Below are 21,441 nucleotides of genomic sequence, written 5' to 3'. Positions count from 1 at the left end.
GCACAGAGGAAGCTAAAGGGAGGACTAAGGACATCCATCCAGTGCTGAAGAGCTGCATAAGGGAAACAAAGAAGGTTGCAGCAAAAGTTCCCTTTACCTGCTCTGCATCTCCGTGAGGGAAGCTCAGCAACCTGATCCCACCGCTCCTCCTCAAAGTCATAGCACTCCACACTGCGAATGGCTTTGGGTGCTTGCCCACCCACCACAATCATCACCTGCAGAGGGAAGAGGAGAGCTAGAAAACCTCAGGCATGGCCCTGGGCAGCTGCTCTCTGCAGAGAAACCATCACCACAACCCGATCAAGAGCAGCTGCCAAAACGTGCTGAAGGTCAGCTAGAAGCCTCTGCAGGGACACTTATTTCAGGCAATTATATTTCAAGAGGGAAAAATTTCTCTCCAATTGAATGCATGCTAAATTTCTCTCCATTTTAATGCATGCTAAATGCCACCCCATTTACCCTTCCTCACTGTGTCCAAGGTGGGCAACTTGCCCAATTTCCCCTTGAAATACAAAACCTTTTGGCACCATAGCATACCCAAGACTCACTGCAAAAGTATTTTTAAGTGAAGAAGATTCCAGCATAATTTCCACTGGCAGCCCACTGTTTAGTCATTATCTCCATGGTGGTGCTAAAAATAATCAATGCCACTCAGCAAATAAAACGTGACAGCTGCGGTGCCACCTGCGGGGCAGGCGACACTCAGGGAAATCACCAGAACTGTCACGACCTGGGGGGTCTGGGCTGCTGAAGGATGTGATTTGTCAGCCTCATTAAGGCTTTTGGCTGCCACAGGTACTGCAGGAAATGCAGGAATTAAACCCTGAATTCCTCACAGGTAGGGAAGGGCTATGTCAAGGTGGTCAAGGGCAGCCTCAGGAGTGGAAGAACCACCCTGCTGGGTCAGGCTAAGGGTTCATCCAGCCCCAGGCTCCACTACCAGCGACAGCAAGGGGTGGACACTGGTGGGAAAGTGAGAAGAGCAGAAGATCTGGGCAGCATACAGTGTGTTCCTTCCCAAATCTGCCCTGTCTGCTGCCAGAAGACAAATTCCCCATGGACACAGATGCCAGGAGCCTGCAGCTCTGCACTCGAGGGTGCCCATGGCTCTGAGCCCCAGCTAGGCACTGCAAACCAACACCTGCACTGGCAGCCAGCCCCCAAAACTCCTGCACTGGCAAGCAGCTGGACCTGCACTTGGTTCAACACACATTTCATTCAACCCTCCACAGCCATCAAGAGGGAGGATTGGCTCCCCTAACCACAGCAAATCAAACATCACCCAAGACAATCTGATTTTTACAAGACCAAGGAGCTAGAAACAAGATAATGGGGACTCAAATATTGATAAAGAGTGGTTGGGAAACTGGCTTTAGCCTCTGCAAGGCAGCTGGGAGTGGCTGAGGGGATAAGATCATCATTTGGGGTCACTCAGATAACAAACTCAACTCCAAGCAAGGTTGCTTTAAAAGTAAAGAGCTGGACAGCAATTTAAAGAATTTGAAGAGCATGGAAACAGTGGCCTGTTTGATCTACAAAGATGAGAACATGATATTGGAAACCAAATTAAGTCTAAATGAACAGCCTGACTACTAGTTGTGTAACAGTCTCCCATGGAGCCGCAGGGCTCCACGCGATTACAGAATTAAGGGATTTCACAGCAGACAATAATCCCTCATCAGCAGGACCAACAGGCCAGATGAAAGTTTCTCAGTAACAGGATTGCTGAAAGATCATCACCTCCTTCCCTTTCTTCACAGTTCAAAAGAAGGGAGGAGAGACCTGCAGAAGGATTTGGGTTTGTACTCAGAGGTCATGCTATAAAAGATGTTGAGAACCCCTGAACTCACTGATTTGCTGTTCCTTTTATCCTTAACTACTTTAGTCCTGAACAAGGGCCATGTCAGCCCTTCATGGCCCCAAAGCTGTGCTCTACCAACTTCATCTCAGCCACAGCAGGCAGAAAGGACACTGACACACACTGCCACGTGCTGCAGAACCACGACTCCTCAAAGCACAGTCCAGTATCCAAATATCAGAAACAGCACAGATCTCATAGACCATCCCACAAAGCAACCTCATTGTTGTTTGTGCTTGGAAAAATAACACATTGTGCTTTTAATGTCCTGGGATCTCTAAATGCTTACTAGCACCTTCAGTGGCAGTCTGCTGACAGACTGTGCCACACTGTGTTTATCTCTGGGGCACAGAGAAAAGCTCCTGTGGTTGTTTTTTTCTTCACTAATAAAGTGGTGGCTGGAGCATCCCACGCCTGCAGGATAAACGTGGGGAGTAACAAGGATTATTTATTCAGTTGCTGCTTTGAGTCCATTGAAATTCACTTCAGACTTCCTGCCCACGGGGCTGGGTGCTGCTTCCTGCTTTCCTGGCTTCTGATTATGGATACAGGAAAGGAAGAGACACCCACTGTGACCTCCTCAACAGGGCTCCACACACTCTCACCAGGCAGCAGCACCTCAGGCAGCCCTCCCAGCACTCCAGCAGCCACTCCACAGCCCAGCCAGCCACCAGCCACTTGTGGCTGACAAAACCATTCAAGAGCAGAGATACTCCTTCCCCTAAGGGCTTATCTAAGCTTATTCAACTTAATTATGTCTCCTTGCTGGGCACAGGCAATGCCAGAAGAGGGAGTAAAACACTTCCAAGCACAACCACTGAGTGAGTAAAGAGTAACACAGCAAGTTCTGGATCTCCTGTCAAAGGACTGAAAATGCCCCCAGGAACAGGGGTGAGGTGACACGAAGCTCAGCTTACCTTTGGCAAGCTAACGGGGGTCCTTGGCTTTGTCCTGGGATTCTTTATTAGTTGCCTTTGATCCAGAGGAAGCAAATGATATTTCATGGCTTCAATAAGGAAGTCTTTACAGGTGTTGTTATTCTTGATTAAAGCTTCTTCTTCGACTGTCTGAGAACATGCACACACAACAAAGATCATTTACCCTGGCACAGGTCACAAGGAGCTTCATGGAAAGAACATGTAACCTGGAATTTCCCTTCAAATGCACCAACATTAAAAAAAATGCAGGAGACAAACAGATTTCCAGCTCCTCCCAAAGAAGCACATGCAGTAACATCCAAGTTTCTCACTTTTTCCCAAGATCATTCACAAGAAGTGAGTATTTTATCACCCTCTGCCAAACACTTGATGCACTTGACTCACCAGGAGTCTGGATACAAAGTGATTTCTTTTATCTGAGTCAGAATTTTTAAGGAGAGGCAGTACCTTTTATTCCATTAGAAGATACAAGTGAAAGAAAAGCAAAACCATGATGGGTTCATCTTGTGAATACCAATTTTACACCAATTGTATTGATTTTTTTTTTTAGACATATGATAAAAGCATCGTAGTCAAAGAGCCCAAATGCCAACCCCTTCTTTGGGAATTCTCAGCTCATTATGTAGGCCCAGATGCCAGGAATTCATTTATGAAGAACAATCTCCAAGTCAGACTGAGTCAGAGTGCCTCCCCTGCCAGCCACACAGACCCATATGCATGCACAGCACACATGTTAAACCAAAATTATCACACATTATGTGTTTCCATTATGATGTTTTGCCTGTGCATGACAAAAAAAGCTGCATGAGCTTGTAACACCACCACTTCAGTATTTTCAGGGTGAAAAATCACAAGATATTCACTTATCAATGTTTCCCCTAAAGGGAGAGCAGCTTTGCCCTCAGCATTGCCTGGCAGAGCATTTTCAAGAAGGTTTTTGAAGCACACATTGATTTCAGAATCCACTCAGGTTTTTTTGCTTTTATTCTTCTGTTTACAGACTCAGCAACAGACCAAATTACCCATCTCAGACACAAACAGCCCAGCCACTGATTAGGGAGCAGCCAGCAGCTGAAGTGCAAGCACTGATGACTTCTCTGCAGACTGACCTGTACCAGGTAATCCCTGGGCAAAAGGGGCAGGCGAACGTGCTCCATCAGCTTAGCCATGTGCTCCAAGCGAGATTCCTTCTCATAATTGATCCAAGAGATAACTGCTTCAAAGACCTACACAGATAAAGCACAATTAAATGGGGAAGAGACAACTTCCTTGCAGAGTCACCCACCCAAAATCAGCAGCATAGTGATTTTAGAGCATCAGAGCAAGGGGGGGCAAGATCTCTATGAAACAGATGAAAAAGCTGTGGCTGCACAGAGCACAAGCAGCACTGTAGCAAAGAGCTGAGCTGACCATGCATGTTAACAAGCAGCCTCACATCTAGATGTGCTGTATCACTCCCAGAGCTAAGTGCATGTCCAGAACAATCATATACCTCTTGGACATGAGCACTGGAAGGCAGCCAGGAAACTTAATGAGCCTGCTGACATTTGCACTGGACGTTATTCATGAAATCAGCCACAACAATTACTCCTGATAACAGAGATCTCCCTCCTCCAGGAGCCTGGCTACACAGTAAAGTCACTACACTCATATTTAATCACTGCACCATTTCCACCAGCCCCCAGAAACCAAAAAGTCTTGAGGACAAGTTCCCCACACACACAGGGCAAGCCCTGCCTGCAGCCATGGAGCCTCTGCACTGTCTGCATTTCCCTGCTAAAAATACTCAGACACTCCAGCTGGGGAACAAGGGCACACTAGGCTTCTGGTCTGAACCAAAATCTAGTTTTACTTCCAGATCCAGCTGGTTGAGATAAGCATCCAGAGCTGGAGCCCGTGACAAAGTGCTCACAAACAGCCCCATGGGCAGAGCCCTGGCTCAGGAGAAGCCTCCTATGTGGGCTCCTGGATGAATATGCATGTGCTTATGTAACTGGGAGCCTCACTCACAAAAGAAAGGCCTAAAAATGTCACCAGCAGTGGGAAAGGCTTCCTGAAACAGCCAGCAAGGCAGGAAGAGCAGCTGATGCAGTCTCGGATGCTGCACAGCAGGATCTGGATCACTGCAGTGGAGCTTCCCCACAGAGATAGAATTAAATTCTGACACATAAGCCACATCTACAGGCAACTCTGCCCAAGCTCTCTCACTGCCCAGTTACTCAGGGGGGCTGAGCAGAGACCCCATCTGTCCCATGCTTCTCCCAAAGGCTTCCCTGGCCCTTCCCTCCAGCATGCCAGGCAAGCACCCTTGGTTTCAGCTTCCTTCCAGGGTCACCAAATGGTCAGGCCAATTTGCACAGATAATTATTTCTTTCTTTCCATCCCGCCCATCACTCCCCAAGAGACCATTTTCTTTGGTCCAAGGTCACTAATTTGACAAAATCAACCAAAAATGAGGGCACCATCTTTCAGTCCCCAGTTGTTGCTGGTAAATGTACTTGCAGGAGGCCTTGGCAGACACATCCTGCCATGAAGGAGATGCAGAGCAGAAAGGGGTTTCTTCCTCTTGGGCTAAACTATATACTTTTAAAATGCAGTAAAGCACCAGCCTCATTTCCTGTGCCAACAAAGTTCCTGCTGAACTGTTTGGAATTCAGGACACTGCAATGAGGATTTAAGCAACCCAACAGGGAGTGGTGTAATCAAACCACAGCAAATGCTGAGGAGAATAACTACTGCAGAGCCTTTAAGTATTTTAAAATTAAAATAAATAAGCAAACAAACATTTTAACTTTGGTTATGAGGCCTTTAGAGTAGAAACTGGGTTGTTGTGAGATTTTTTTTAATTGCAAATGAATGTGGAAGGAGGATAAAGCAAATGTTTAGCTGACAAACAGGCTTTTCATTAACCTCTTCTGCACAAAGGCTGAGCTGCAGAATGGGTTACAGGGTTGGGACATACCCAGCTACAGGTCAGGAGGACAGTGAGCAAGTCTAAAGGAAGGTAAGGCAAGTGTGCACTAGCAATGTGCACTAGCAATGTGCACTAGCAATGTGCACCAGGAATAAGCTGCTTCCTCGGCGCTGGCGTCCACTCCTGAGTCAGGCAAGCACTGATGCTTCCCTGCTGTGCCTACTCTAAAAATAACTTTTTTTTTTTTTAAAAATCAGATTCTGGCACCATCCATTTGCTCTGATTCCTAATTTCAGAGAAGGGGAAAAGGCTTTAATCCAAGACAGCAATATCTCTATTTAAAGGCCACATCTGTTTCCAGTCCTGCCGTGCCCGAGCAGCTGCTGCCGCTCCCCTGGGACCCTCCAGCCATGCAGGAGCTGCTGCCAGGCTGGGATGGGCAAAGCAGTTGCCCACACAGCTTGAATTAGAGCTGAGGCACAGGCTGAAGTAGCAGCTGGCACCTGCCTGGCTGCAGGAGCACTCCCAAGCTTGGGAGAAGGAAATTTCCCACTCTATGGAGGAGAAGGGTAAAAGCCTGGAATATCCCCTCTCTGCATGCTGCCTAAGGAAAGTGCAAGCCCAGATGTTTTCCCAGTCTCTTCAGCCAAAAATCCATTTGTTAGAGACTCCCAAGAGTGAGGGCCAAACCTTGCATCAGCTTCTGCTGCATGTCAGCAGCATGAGACAATGAATCAATTACCAGACTCTGCATAGAATCCCCAATCCAAAAAATCCCAACCCTCTAAAAAATTTCTTTAGCCACTGTTCTGAGTTGGCAGGAGATTATTCTCAAGTCCCTCCACTTCATACATATTTAGTAAATAACAAATAATTATTATTTTATTTGGTTTTTTAGCTTGCAAACAGTAAAAAGAGCCAATTAGGTCAGTACAGAAAACATTAATAAAACTGTCTTCCAGTTTTATTTACTGTATTGGCTATAGCAAAAAAAGCAAGCAGGGACAGCAAACCTCTGCCCTTTTCTGAAAAGGCTTGTGTAACTGTAGAGGCTGGTACAACAAGGGGGACAGAAGAGAAAGGAGAAGAATCTTGGAGTGATGAGGAAATGCTGTCACCACTTGATAATTAAAATAGATTTCTGTGGTAGCAGAGAATTTTTGTCATCCTGATGGCCTAGGGATATAAATAAGCCAAAATCGGTGAAGATAAGGATATATTTTATTAGGCCAATTGGTATTAGTTGTGGGGTGGCACAGGAAGAGCAGAACACACAAATTCCTGAGGCATTCCAAGGGCAATTCTCCCTCCCTGATCCTGGCAGGACTTGGCTCTAACACTTCCCAGTGATCCAGGGATGGCAGTGCTCTGGTATGAGACACAGCAAGAGCAGGAACGAGAAAACTCCCTGTGAAATCTGGCTGTGACAATTAAGCTGCCAGGTTTCTGAAATATTTTGCACATGCATACACAGAGATATAAGTGTGTATGTATAGACTGGCATCCACACATGTAGACTTTTACATAATACACATCTGAAACATTAGCAGATAGGAAGAATAAAAGTGAGGAAAATGGCTTGTCTGTCATGAAGTTAACATGAAACAGCAGCCTATGAATCTGTCCTCAATTTCCAGCACTTCTTTGAAGTCCAGCACATTTCATGTTTATGTTCCATTCCCATTTTCTGCCTCTCTCCTGTTATTCAGGTCTGTTGTTTTGAACCTGCAACTTATGCTTACATTTCCTTCCACTGCCTTGCATTCTCAACAATCTTTTCTTTTACAAGTTCTTTTACAGTCAGCTAAAGAAATACTGGGTTTGATTGTGTAAAGCTCAGATGAGGGAAGGAGCGTTTTGATTCCCCTGGGCACAAGGCCAATAAAAGCTTTTGAACAATGCTGCACAGGACTGGAAAAAATTGGTTACTAAACTTGCACTTCCCTTTGCAGGCTGCTTGGCTCAGGCAGAGGGATTCTGCTGGGAGTTTGTGCCATTTGCTGTTTCCCTTGCTGGCCCTGCCCCGGGGCACCTCACAGCCCCAGCCTGCAGGAGCCTCTGGGTTTGCTGGCTCAGGATCAGCAGGGAGCACCCCTGAGGCCACACCTCACATGGAGCAGGATTTCTGGAGAGTTTTACAGCCCCTCTGGGCCCAAGCACTGGTGTGTCTGCAGCCCAGAGGGGCTGAGCAGCAGAAGAGCACACACAAGGATGTGCAGCACCACCACACCTCAGCCCACACAATTGCAGGCATCCATAAGGGCCCTGAAATTACAAACCACACAACCCTCCAGCTCTTCTGTGAATTCACTCTCACAAGTGACCATTTTACATTTAGGAACATGGTTTAGTGGTGGACTTGGCAGTGCTGTGTTAGTGGTTGGACTCAATGATCTCAAATGTCTTTTCCAGCCTTACTGATTCTGTGACTTTACAATCTCTCCACGGTGACAATTTGGAGATGAGTTGAAGGACTGGAGGCACGTGCCTGTCCCCAGAAACCTGCAGCAGGTCACACAAGAAACTCAGGCCAGAGAATGGGGCTGGAGTTCACCAAGCACCATAAACACTGCTCACCCTCCTCCCCGGGACTCCAGACTACACGAGATGTGCTGAACGTTTCAACCACAAAAACAGCATCAACCAGTGCCTTTCTCCCCTTTTTTACTAAAAACACTGAAGATGATAGAAAAATATTTCCTTCCTTCCTTTTGGTTCTACGCTTCCTTTTGTTTTTCTAGCCAACATGTAAGAGAAGCCAATATTCCTCCCCCGCCTAATGAAATTCACTTTTTTTGAGGTTTTACAGCAGGTATTAAATGCTTTACACAACAGCAGATGGGAGTTTCCTAGTTTTCCAGAGAGGGAAAGTAGTTGGTTCTGAGCCCCAGGGCTTTTAGCTTGATATGGATCTGAGAGTCATAACTTCCTGCAAAGAACAACCAAGTGAAGGTCATTTTTATGTGCTTTTAGGATTCACATTATTTTAATTTTCCTTTCCACATGATCTCTGTTGGAGAATGGCCCCAAAGGAGCATATCATGATAACAGTCCCTGGTGTAAGATCTAGAAACATTCCAGCATTCTTACATTCACTCTTGCTATACAATTTACTGTACCTTTTCTTCAGAGGAGACTGTGAGCTTGTCACTTGATATTAAACTGCAAACCTGGTCCAGACTAAGGCTAAGAAATTCTTCTCCTAGCATCACCTCAGGGAAGTGCTGCTCTGTTCAACAAACGAAAAGGGGGAACAGAAAATTATAATGAAATCCATGTTTTCAGTCAGTGGCAGGAGCATTCAGAGAGCAGCTCTGGGCACCCAAGACAGACTCACAGCAGCTGGGAGTGCAGCACAGACAGAAGCCAGCCCCAGAGCAGCATAAAGAAACCTGATGTTATTCCAAGCAGCACCAGCCCCATTAAATACTTCCATAAATGATACTAAACTTTCTGAAAAGCCACTGAGAATATTCCAGTGGCAAATACAGTTAGAAGTGGCAATTGAGACAAGGGCCAATGTCCACAGTAGTGAATAACCTGGCCAACACAGCAGCCACCTTCCCAGTAGTTTTCCCCTTTCCACTTAAGCCTGCAATTGTACAAATTTCTATTTCTCCATTTTTGCCTCCAGATCCCTCCATACTGTAACTCTGGGAGCCACTTGAAAACAAAAAGCATGAATATAACCCCAAACTGGAAGAATTATGACTGAGCATCATCAAATCTGTCAAGCTTTATATCTACCCAAAAGGCACACAAAATAATCACTTCCTAAAAAATAATTTCTAGGTCAAATATGTCATTAGCCAGCTGCAGCAATTTTAGTTTTGCAAGAATTTCTTACATATACTGCCAATTTAATCTCACCTGTCACTTGCTAAGCCCCATTTATCTTTGGCTGAATTACAGAAACATGAATCTCAGACACTTTATCTGAAGCAGCTTCTTTCAAGTTCTAATTCTGTAGCTTTGAGAAGCTCAGACTCCTGTATCCCAAAAGCTCTCTCTGCAGCAAGATCTGCCTCGAGTTTTCACATCTGCAAAGTGCTTTGCCTGACAAAAAGCAGCACCACAGGGACATGAGCTGGCATAACTTGCAGAGAGGAGATTTTTGGAGCCCCCCTCACCAAAGCTGCTGCTGCAGAGTTGGACTCTGGACTTGGACTCCCCAGCCACAGACCCTCCTTGCTCTACTGAGAAACAAAGCCCCACAGCTAAGCCAAAGGCTCTGATTAAAAATAGCAGCACGTGGATAAAATTTAATACTGGAAATATACATATGATCCAATGAACTCTTTAGGCCTTAAATATTTAAGAGGCAGGAAACACTCCCCACACAATAAGCTGGATGCACTCTGACTTCTGGGCAAAATCTGATATTCATTCATTCTGGACTTGCATCTGGCAGCAGAAAGGTATTTGATCTCTCATTATTAGTTGGAAGCAAGGAAGAATATTTACTGATTTTAATAAAGGAACTCTTGCCTGCATCAAGAAGGCTCCTTCACCTACTAAAGTTATCCATTGGCCAGAACTCAGCATTTCTCAAGTAACTGAGCTCATGAATGCATGGACTCTTGAGCTTGGGGACTTCTGTCTTGGTTTAAGGCTGTTACATAAACAACATAGTGAAAAGAATTTTAATGGCATTTTTATTAATGGAGTTCCATTAACATTACATGGGCTGCTGTACTAACTGGGACCTATGAAGGCCAATAAAACAACAAAGCAGACCTTCTAATTGCCAAACAACCAAATAAATATACAGTGAATGCACTGCTTGTTGGGTTAAAGATTAAACAGGGCCTGGAAACAAGGATAATGAGATATTACAAGCAAGCTTTTATACAATTAACCATTCCTTCCAGGGTACCTTTTTCTCCAGGGGATAATACAGCCAGAGCAGCTGAAAAGGTTTTAGTTTTATTTGCAGGAGAATAGAGGAGGACTCAGTGGATACATTTTTATTCCACTGAGCCTACTTATGGTCCAATTAAGGACAAAACCATTAAAAAGGAAAATGTTGCAGGACAGAGCAGGTGCTCTGGGAAAGAGCAGGTGTATGTGTCCCTATACAAATTATCAGAAAAGAGAAAAACAAACTGGGAGAAAACTATCAGCTTCTCCCAAGCAGAGGTCAAGGGCAACTCTGCTGGAGGAGACTGGAAAGTGCTGGGCAATTCAGAGCTTGGGGCTGGCTGAAAAAGCTTTACATTTATGATGTAGAGGAGAAATGCTGAAAGCCATTGCCTGCACCTACTTATTGCAACCAAACACATCCACTCCCAAAGTAACATGAGCCTATCTATCCTCCCTTGGGGTAAGGGGCCATTGCTGCACAGATCAGAGCCTCAGGCTGCATGGCCGTGTTAGCTGAGTGTTCCAGCTCCCACCCCAGGATTTAACTTTGCCCAGTGCTGTTCATTCCAGGGGATAATGACCCTGGAATAAATGGAAACGCCCAGCAGTGCCTGCTGCTCTCCCAGGGCAGGGTCCCAGCACCAACACTGAGCTGTTCAACAGGCACACCAAGAGCTTGCTAGGACCACACTCAGGAACTGTTTTATGAGCTGAAATCCAGAGGATCAAACCTTTTTACCTCCTAAACTCCTCCTTTTTCACCTCCTAAGGTGCTCCCCCGCGACCAAACCACATTTCACAACTTGCAGCGCCACTGAACTAAACAAATCATTCCCTTCCTGTTCTAACACCAGAAATCTGAAGGGACCCAGCAGGCCATGCTCAGCCCCAAGCTGCCGTGCCTGGGGGCAGGGTGAGCTCACAGACCCCCTCCCCTGTGTCCCCTGACCTGCGTAGGCGTTGGCCTGCTGCAGCAGCTCGCTGCAGGCGTGCACGTCGGCGAAGGCGCGGATGCCAAGGCAGTTGGTGGGGTGCAGCTGGGACTGCAGGAAGTCACAGCAGTTCTTCCTGACATCCATCAGTTGCAGTAAACTGGCAGCTGGCAGCAAAACCTGCAAAGGCACGAGAGGGGAATGAAAGTGAGCAGCGAGGAGCGGTTCACAGCTTGCACAGATCGGAGAAAATTCCCTTCCAGACAGGGACACGTCCCTGTGGGGTCATGAGAGGGAAGGTTAAAGTCTGAGCTCTACCCATATGCAGAAGGTCCCTGTTCATGCTCTGAGACATGAAAACAGCTATCCTACACTGGGCTATAAGTGGAACTCTTCTCACAACTTCTCCCAGCTTCTCCTCACAAGACCTCAAGGCAAAGTGAGGACAAGGTAGAAGCAACCACAGATGCTCCTGAATCTCTGGCTTTGCTGCAGGTAGGTCCTGCACAAAGATTTATTTTTTTTCGTCCAAAGGGCTTTATATTATTTATAAGCCAGATTTGTATTATTTATTGCCACCAGATTCAAAGCCCATAGCAGCCCTGCAGTCCTCAAAACTCTGGACTTTGTTACTTCCAACAAAACCTTATTGGCTTGTGAGGAGGGTGCCCAAGCAGTCATGTAAGAGAGGGGGTTCCCAGAAGCTCAAGCAGGTTTTGGTGACAGCAAGGCCCTTGGGAAAGACAAATCCAACTATTCAAATCAGCAGCTCTCATTTGCACTTACACAAAATGCTGGGGACACTTGTGGATCATAGCTGCATCTGAGTATGAGGTACTGCTTTGTACCTCCAAAACCAAGCACAGAAAAAGGAGACAGAAATGATGATGATGAATGTGACATCTACTGGGAAAAAAAACCACCTTTGAGGGCAGTGAGAAGGACAGGAAGTAGAAAACAAAATCCATCAGGACATTACAGCCCGTGACATCAGCTACTTCCTTTCTTGTGTCCAAGAGCAACTGCAGACGTGTCTTATTCCAGCTCCTTCATAGCTCTGGCTGCCTCACACATGTCCTTCCAACTGGGCATCTGTGCTCACCATCTGAGCACACATTTCCGGAAAGTTATTGCCAACCCAAAAAAAATAAGCAGCTGTTAAACAAAACAAATAGGTTAACAGCATTCACCTCCCTGGATCCTGATGGCAGCAAAGGATAAAGATGTTCCCTCCCTGTCCCTGCCACCACAGTCCCATTTCACACCAGGGCAGGACACTCACAGCCTGCTCCAGGTCTTTCTAAGCAACTGCTGTGTTCTACTCCAGCCCAGCTGTAAGTGGCTGACTGCTGCCAAGCAGCCACCCCAACAGGCAGCAATAAAAAGAGAAGGCAATTAACCCAGGAGCCTGTTTTGGCCCAAGCCTCTTGATGCCAGGAGCAGATTAGTTTGTGGCTTTGATTAAGTCAAGATAGCAGTGCTCTAGGATTTTGAAACCTGGCTGTGAACCACTTTTTTTCTAGCTGAACCATTTCTGAGCACCTGAGCTACATAAAGGCTTTGGGTAGCCAAGTCAGGCTCCATGCAAGCCATCTCTGGGTACAGACCAGCCAGAGCCCCCTCTGTGCACCCCCCTCCATCCAGGATGCATCCCTGCCAGTCCAGGTGGGCTCACTGCCACCCCCACATGCACCAGCCCCTGGGCAAACCAGTGCTGCTCTCATGGCCTGTGCTGGCTCGAGAAGCAGTGCAGAAGGGGCCTTACACCACTTCAGCCTTCAGAAAAGGGGCACTGTCATACAGCACTTCTCAGAAATAGGATATAAAAAGCCTATCAAGAGATGAGGGGATTTTCTCTTTCTTACTTCCCAGCTGAACGTCTCAACACTCATCTTGTTTTTACCAGGGAAGGCAAAAAGCAAGCAAAGGATTTCCGTGAGAACAAAGTCTGTTTCCTTTAGAAATAACAAGAGGAAATGCCCTGCCTAAACATGCAGCAGGACCAAACTGCAACCCCATTAATATCCAGGCAAGTCACTCACATGGGTCTGGATTTGGCTCATAATACTTGAACTCCAGCAGCCATGGACGATTTTGTGAGAGCTGGATCCTCTACCAGATCTGCCTCCAAATCAAAACCCACTCATTTTTTGAAACTATGTCAGAATTATCAGCTATTACTACTAAGACTGACTACTTTGCTTAATTTATGTCCAGAGCTTCATCTATGGGTGTGTGTCTAGAGATATATATATATATATATATACACACATACACACATATAACATCTAGCTCACCAGCTGTGCTTTGCAGACTCCACACAACTTTCAAGTTTCACACAACATTGCCTGGGCAATTACCTCCATAGACCTTTGATGTCTCTAAACTAGAAATATCTTTCAGCCAAAAGTGCTCTGTATATATAAGGTTCATTCATTAATGCTGGACTGCAGAGGCTGGGCTGAATTCCCTACTGTGACAGAGCCTTACAGGTAGCCTTGGCCAAAAGTTAACTTACATCATTCCTGCTCTGCAAAACTGGGAAAGGAGCATTTCCCCTAGGCAGGGGATGTATTAAAGCTTATAAGAAGCTTTGACAATTTGATCAAATTGGAAGCCAAATAAAAGTGCTGGCTGTAAGCCTCAGCTGCACATCCAGAGCCACAGCTGGGACTGAACATCTGCCCAAACAGGGAGACAGCTCCAGGCACCTGCCCAGAGAAACAAAGGGATTTTGTGCTTGCAAGGCAGGTAAAATGCTCAGTTTTAAACAAGCTGCTCTGAACAGCACAAATAGTGGAGATAAAATTACATTAGCTTAATGATGTGGCTATTGAGTGCAAGGGTGGCAATCAGGCTTTATTACACCCCAGCTGCTCCCAGGCAGCACATGGGCTGATCACAGTGCTTCCACTTAAATGCTCCACCTGAGGTGAAATAGCCCAGACAGAGGAAGGTGTGACAGCATCAGGGAGACAAAAAACCTTGTCGGGAGCAGGAGACAGACAAAGGATGTAGAGGTGAGAGAGAAAACAGGGGAACTGGCAACTTCCCTCCTGAGCTACCTTCTCCAACTTCAGACACACCATGCCTTGGTTAAACAGTGAAATAAAAAAGTGAACACATGCATCAGGCACAACACAGTGCTCTGGTGCCACATCCACAAGTTTCTCCTCAGATTTCTATAAGGCTGAGCCAATTTAAAGGCTTCCTATGGGTTTAAGGAAGGGCCCCAGCCCAGAGGAGTCAACCCTGCAATGGGACCCTGCACCCCAGGGAGATGCACAGCAAGGAGCTTTGGCTCCAGGGAGGAGCAGCCCTGATTCATTGCTGAAAGGTGCTCTGCCCCACCCTGGGCTTGCACCTACTACAGCTGCAGCTTTTGGACTGAATAAGGGGAAGAGAGATGGACTGACCCATTTATAAACCCTTTATCATCAAAACTGCACTTGCCAGAGAACTCTCTTTCCTTGCTGTGAACTCCTAAGTGTGCAGGGAAAGCTGAGGTGCAGAAGCACTTCTTAAACAGAAATATTGCAGCTCCTAGCAAATCTTTTTTCCTCTTTTCTTGAGACATTTTTTAATGACAATTACTATGCCTGCAAAGCTGACAGGTTCAATATCTACTTCCTCCAGACAGCTGATTTCAGATTTGTTCTCTGTATGAGCCATATCTCAAACTGTGGCAGTACACAAGGACACCTCACACATGGTCCATGGCACATCATTCCTAACAACTGAATTGTGAAACCAGGTTAGTCAGGACTTTTTCCAGGGAATCATTACAACCTGAATGATAATGACTTTCTTAATCAGGAGGGTAATTCTCAGGCAGCCTGCCAGTAATGAGGTGTCATAGGTAAGGCTGGTTGGGGCACACTAAGGAGGGAATACACTAAAGTATTCACTGTCTAGAGCCAGAGGTGCAGGTGTTTTCCCAGGACTGCCTAGGACAGGGAGGAGCCTGCTCCCAAATCTCTTCATTCAGCTCTGCTCAAGGACACCATGCAGAGCTTCTCCATCACTGAGCTGGCAGGTTTGACATGAGCATTGGGGAGCAGGCAGCAATGTAACCACTTCAGCTGCAAAATCAAGACCTAACTGAAGAATTCAGGTAATTAATATGTTAAAAGCACCAGCTACCCCACTCATGTAGGGAGCAGCAGACCCTGTGCTCTGATGTGTGTTTATGATTTCCAGTGAGATCATCCCAGGAGCCTGAGCATCTCTGAAGTTCCCTGAGACACTCACTTTAGTTTTCCTTCCTTTTACAGAAACTGCATGATACAACTTCCTTCTAAATAAATGTATCAAGCTCCATCTTCAAATGAATGAGGTTTTTATATCATGCATATCAAAATTTACAACTAACCTTGAGGAACAACAGAAGGCAGCAGGTGTAGAAATCCCAGGATGGATTTTCCTGAAACTACAACACGACTGCAATAAAGACAGAAATTCTGTCTCTGCTCCATGCCTTCCAAACAAGTGGGAGGTTTAATCCCAAATACATGCTCACAGGTAAAACTTCCCTATCATCCATCAGCCCTGAGCCCTCCTACTGCTGCACCTATATTACCTTGAAATCCCACTCCAAGAATGAGGCTCCAATAGATAAAGCACATTGCATTTCTTGGGGTAATTCTCACCCATGTACCCCAGCAGGGTTAGAAGAGAGTATTCCCTCCACATGGGCTCAGGATGAGCTGAAAATCTCCTTTGCCTGCACATTTGGGACATAATCTTGAGAAGGAACTGGATGAGCACCCCCAGGAGCTCACTACATGGATGATGACTGGAGCTGACCACACAGTCCCTGGTACACATATCTATCCTTCCATAAAAAACAAAATATAGACACTGTGTCATTCCATTGCACAATAGCTACAGAAATACGTGCTTAGAAAGACAGTCTCACTTCCTGAGCCCATACCAGGCCTATAAAAGCAAAAAAACCCCAAAATAACAGGTTTCCATTAGGAAAGAAACAACAAAAGAGGTTGTTAAAAGGTTTCTTGTTGTGAAGGCCTGGGCACTGCTCAGCATTCAAACAAGCCTAGGAACATTCATTCTGCACTCCATGCTACCTTTACTGTTCATCTTTTTCTCATTTCTATCCTTCTCTCATCTTATTTTTCTCACTGCAAAGACAGTGTCTTTTCATTTATTCACAAGTTTTGATACCTTGGCTGCATCTGCTCAGTCAATGCCATTGAGCAACTTTTTTGTCTTTCCATAATTTCTACAATGACATCACCTGGCACCTGTACCCAGAAACTGCTTCTTCCAGCTACAGAGAAAGTCTGAAGAACTCCCTTAAAAAAGCACCCGTGCCCAGCTAGAGGTTCAGAACATGTGACAAGGAAACAGGAGAGCTCAGGAGATACCTGCTGGGAAAAGAGAAATTCTCACTGTGCCCAAGCAGGGCTGCAAAGAAACATTGCTGAAACAGCACAGACAGGCACTGCTGAGGTGTCCTTCCAGATGGAGGGATGGACAGAGGGATGGAGGGATGGATGGAGGGATGGAGGGATGACCCAAAGCTGTGCAGCAGGAGGATGTGGTGATTCAAGGGACCAAACCTGCCCACTTCTTTCTAATATTGACACTGCTAATTCAAATGAAGGACTACAAGGAGCTTAATTTTTGTTGTTTTTAGCCTTCACTTCATGTGAAACTTTGCAATAAATGACAGAATATTCACTTATGTAACCTTTTCTTCTTGTGGCCAAAGGTGAATATTAACCTGGTTATGGCATTTTGTTCAGAGTAAAACACCCAGGGACAGGATACAAATTTCTATTTCTATTGGTTTCATAACACAATTATATTAAGTTCCTTAAAACATTTTCAGCATGAACACTTTAAACATGTAATAAAATTTAAAGCAGTCAGTAGATCAGCTTCATTTCTTAGCTCCTATGAATTAATTTACCTCTAGCCTGAAGAGTTAATACAGAGTGGACATTGAAATAAATCCTGCAGTAAAAGGGCCTGCTCTACTAGATTGGGAAAAAAAATTAGTATTCAAAACTTATATTTTTTTAACTTACTGTCTGAGAGATGAAAGTCAAAATGTAGCCAGGGATCTGCTTTAACTCCCTGTAATCCCTGGGCCACAGAAGGCAGGCTTTGGTTATGCTTTACTAAAATATATGGCTGTCTACTTGCTCAGGAAAGGCAACACCTGGACTTTCAGAGACCTTCTGGGTAGGATGGAGCTGTTCCAGCTCCCACAGCACTGCTCACACCCTGGTGCAGCTGGAGCACCAAAACTGGAATGCAGCTGGGGTCATTGCCCAAGCCCCATCCAAGGCAGGCTCAGCAAATGGGATCCCAAGCTCTGCACATCCCAAATGCCAAGTGGGAGCTTCTGGAGCACCCAAGGCCCAGCAGGGTGGAAGGAAAGCAAACCTTTCACAAAGCACATGGATACAGCCTCCATATTCCTCACAGACACAGGGAAATTTACAGCCTGAGGGTGTGAAAATGTCATTGCTCCTCCTGCAATGGGAGATCCCAGAGGTGCAAGGAGCTCCACCCCAGTCCCCCAGTGAGTGATGTTGTGCCAGCTCCTGATGACCCTGATGTGGGCCACAGAGCATCAGCCAGGCCAAGCCACCCACAGCTGGTTTGAGCCTCAGCTCCTTTGCCATAATGCACCTTGAAGATCTCATCACTGGGGGCTCTCACTGCAGGGCAGCCAGGCTCCACACTCCTTCCAGAGTGACACTGCCAGGCTGAGAGCACACCAAACAGTCACATCTGTAAAACCAGAGGGCAGAAGGGGCAAGAAAAAACCCCCACAGATGTAGGTCATGAAGGATGGTGCAGGGCTGTGCTGCAAAGTGGGACCAGCTCAGGGGTTTGTCCAAGCTCCTGGGCAGGGCAGCAAGAGCCTGCACTCTGCCTGAGGGGTTGGAGCAGAAGAGCTCACAGCAAGAACCCCGCTTCAAGCAGAACCAGTCTAATTTTGCCCTGTTAATTAGGTCAACAAAACTCTCCCCAGCATCACTGATACTGATTTGCTCCCCTGGCAATGTCCAAGTCAAAGTGAGGAAGACAACAGGCTCAAGCTGCCACTTGCAAACAAAACCAGACCAACTGAAAAGCATGTCCACACACAAGCTCTCAGCATCCCTCCCAGACATCAGAGGCCAAGTGCAGAGCCTTTTTCTTACCACAAATACAAGCAGAATCAAAGAAAGAGCTTTACCAGCAGCCACAGCCACGTGACACTGCAAAACACTCTTCCTGAGCACCCTGCTTTATTTGGAGGTTGCCTTTCAATTACTCTTTCCACTTCTGAACAAATATTTACCTCTCAGAAATTCAAGACAGAGCACACACACAAATATAAAGGAAGAATCTCCTTGTTTGAACAATGTATTCCACTCAAAGCTCTGTGAAACAACTCAAACTACCTAGAAGAATTTCAAAACTAACAGCCACATTCCTCTGCCATGGCCTTAAAACATTTGACTCACTGCTTGTCTGAGTCTGTTCTGACCTTCGACAGACTGACCCACAAGTCAGCACAGCTTCTTGGAAGGCAGACGCCTGCTCTTGTTACAACAGCTCCACACAAAAGCCAAATGCAACATGACTTAAGCATGGGGAGAGTACTAAAGTGCCTCAAGACTAAACACAGGCTGGAAGCAGCTCTTTTCAAGCTCAACCTTTTACTTTCCACAGCCTGAGGAGATCCCTCACCCCCAAAGAACCTGTGCCTTTGAGTTCCAAGCGTTGCACTGGGCTCTGCAGAGGAGCTGCTGATGCAGACCCACCTGCACGTTCTCCTCCGTGACCTCGATCTCCGCCGTGTAGATGTAATCAATCAGCTTCCTCAGGGTCTGCCCATCCACATCTTTGATCTCAATCTTCTTGGCCTTACTTTCAGACATGTCTCCTGGAATTCAGTTCAGAAGGACAGTTACAGTTTGCTCTGCAGGACCTTGCTTCCCACACACATCCAGCACATTCTCCTGCTGTCTGACTACTGGCACATCCCTCACCATCGAAGAACCACCAGGGAGATTCCCAGAAGCCTCCTAATGCCACCTAAAAAGTGACTCAAGATTGAGGACACTGGTGTAAAACAACATAAATCAATAAATGCAAAAAACTCAATTTCTTGACAGAAAAGAACCTGCCATGGTTCACCTGCATTCAAACAAATACAAGAGCTAAAAATAAACCCCCAGTATGTCCTTCAATCATGTCTCAGAACAGGGACAGACTCCAAGAGATTGTGGATGTGTCTTACAAAGGCCTTTGAGAAATATAGTTTTATATAGATTTATTAATGTTTTTAAATATATATACACATGGATAGAATGAATATGAATGAATGTGAATGAATATGAATTAATATGTTACAACAGCAACATCAGGGTATTTTTTTTGTATAACCTTCATTAAAAGCAAAGCAGTGTTATTCTCTTTCTTTAGAAAGAAGCTAAAACCTGCTCAGAAAAACAAGCACACAGGCCAGCAGTTACACCCAGCATGCAGCAAGCTTCTCTCCTAAATTACCCTGCTGTAACCTATCCATCACTTACACCTTGTGCAAAGCATCCACACTGAAAGATGCAGTTCTCATCTCTCACCTTCCCAAGCTCACACCTTTGGATCCAAACTGTATCCCTTCCCCAAACCCATAACTCCAAGGCACATGGAACTAGAGCAATAATTTCCTCTCTGAGTACACAAAGCAAAGCCCCACAGCTGTGTAAGAGCCTGTTCATGACCCAGAGTTTTATGCACACCTCCACGCTCCCCGTGCAACAGGAGCACGCCAGAGGAACAAAAACACCCAGTGGGGAGGAGAAAGGACTCCCCAAGGCCCTTCCAGCATCCCCACACACGCTGACCTCACCCAGAAGTTAATCACCAGGATCTCCACAGAAAAGAAAGAACAAACTCCCAAGTGGAAAGAAAATGATAGGTGGAAAAACAAAGCTAAACAAAGGAGAGCACAAAGAAATGTCAATTCTTAAACCTGGGCATGAATAATCACTACTCTCAGAAATCCGGTGACTCAGTACTGCTGTGGGATTAAGTGGAAAAATATTTCCTGCAGCCTATAGAAGTAATTACAGCCTACATCTCTGTGCAGCATTCACAGGACGTGGCCAGGCACAGTCAGTGCACAGCACACAGTCAGATGCTAAAGAGGGCCCAAGCTTGAGCAAAACCTGGATCCTGCTCATTGAACTTTGCTGACTTTCCCTATGTGAATAAGGAGGTGAATAATAGGAGTGGGGTGGGACCATGAGTGGTAGAACAGTCAACAATGTACCAAGAACTGAAATAATATTTGCCCCAAATTCAATTTTTAAAATGGAATAATAAAATGTTATTCAGAGAAGCTCATGAATACAAATGTACCAGTACAAAGGGATAAATGGCCTACATTTGGGAGGCCTTCAAAGCAGGTAGGACTTTTTAATTGACAAAATGTCATCTTCACATACTTCCTCCCCCTAAAAACCCCAAACATCTCCAGAGATGAAAGGGTGCCCCTGAGGACAGAGCAGTCCCTATCAGCTCTGTGGTGCTGGAGGTGCCTGTGAGGAGCACCCAGTGACCCCCCCTGCATGGGGAGGGAGATTTGGGACCCCCAGCCCTGCAGGGCCCTCAGAGTGGGGAGGGGCTCAGCCACACACACCCAGAGATCGATGCAGAAATAGCTGCAGGGACCAATCTGATAACATCATCTCTCCTGGTGGCATCCATGTGACACAAGCAACAAAAATAAAAGCTGTGTGGGCTTCCCCACCCACCAGCAAGCTGCCAGCCCTGCATACCAACAGCCTCCTCTGGCTCTGCTGCAGGACCAGCCCAGCAGGGCCAGGAGGGTCCCGTGGGCTGTGCCCACCTTTGGACAGGACCCAGCTCAGAGCCACCCAGCCCCTCCCACTGTCACAGGGGGAC

General features: G+C 46.1%; 1 protein-coding gene across 3 annotated transcripts in view; it reads right to left on the bottom strand.

The window, feature by feature from the left end:
• Positions 1-21,441, bottom strand: part of KLHL3 (kelch like family member 3) — a 44,779-nt gene that overhangs the window by 9,417 nt on the left and 13,921 nt on the right. For all 3 annotated transcript variants that reach the window (XM_054643022.2, XM_077186557.1, XM_077186558.1), the window contains 6 exons: positions 19,293-19,414; positions 11,523-11,685; positions 8,830-8,939; positions 3,906-4,022; positions 2,776-2,925; positions 98-215 (listed from right to left, as the gene is read on the bottom strand). In XM_054643022.2, the coding sequence (XP_054498997.1) occupies positions 98-215; positions 2,776-2,925; positions 3,906-4,022; positions 8,830-8,939; positions 11,523-11,685; positions 19,293-19,414 (780 nt within the window). The remainder of the gene's footprint in view (positions 1-97; positions 216-2,775; positions 2,926-3,905; positions 4,023-8,829; positions 8,940-11,522; positions 11,686-19,292; positions 19,415-21,441) is intronic.

This window comes from Agelaius phoeniceus, chromosome 15 (genome assembly GCF_051311805.1).
Source record: "Agelaius phoeniceus isolate bAgePho1 chromosome 15, bAgePho1.hap1, whole genome shotgun sequence".
Lineage (NCBI taxonomy): Eukaryota > Metazoa > Chordata > Aves > Passeriformes > Icteridae > Agelaius > Agelaius phoeniceus.
This window is presented reverse-complemented; position numbering and strand designations above follow the sequence as displayed.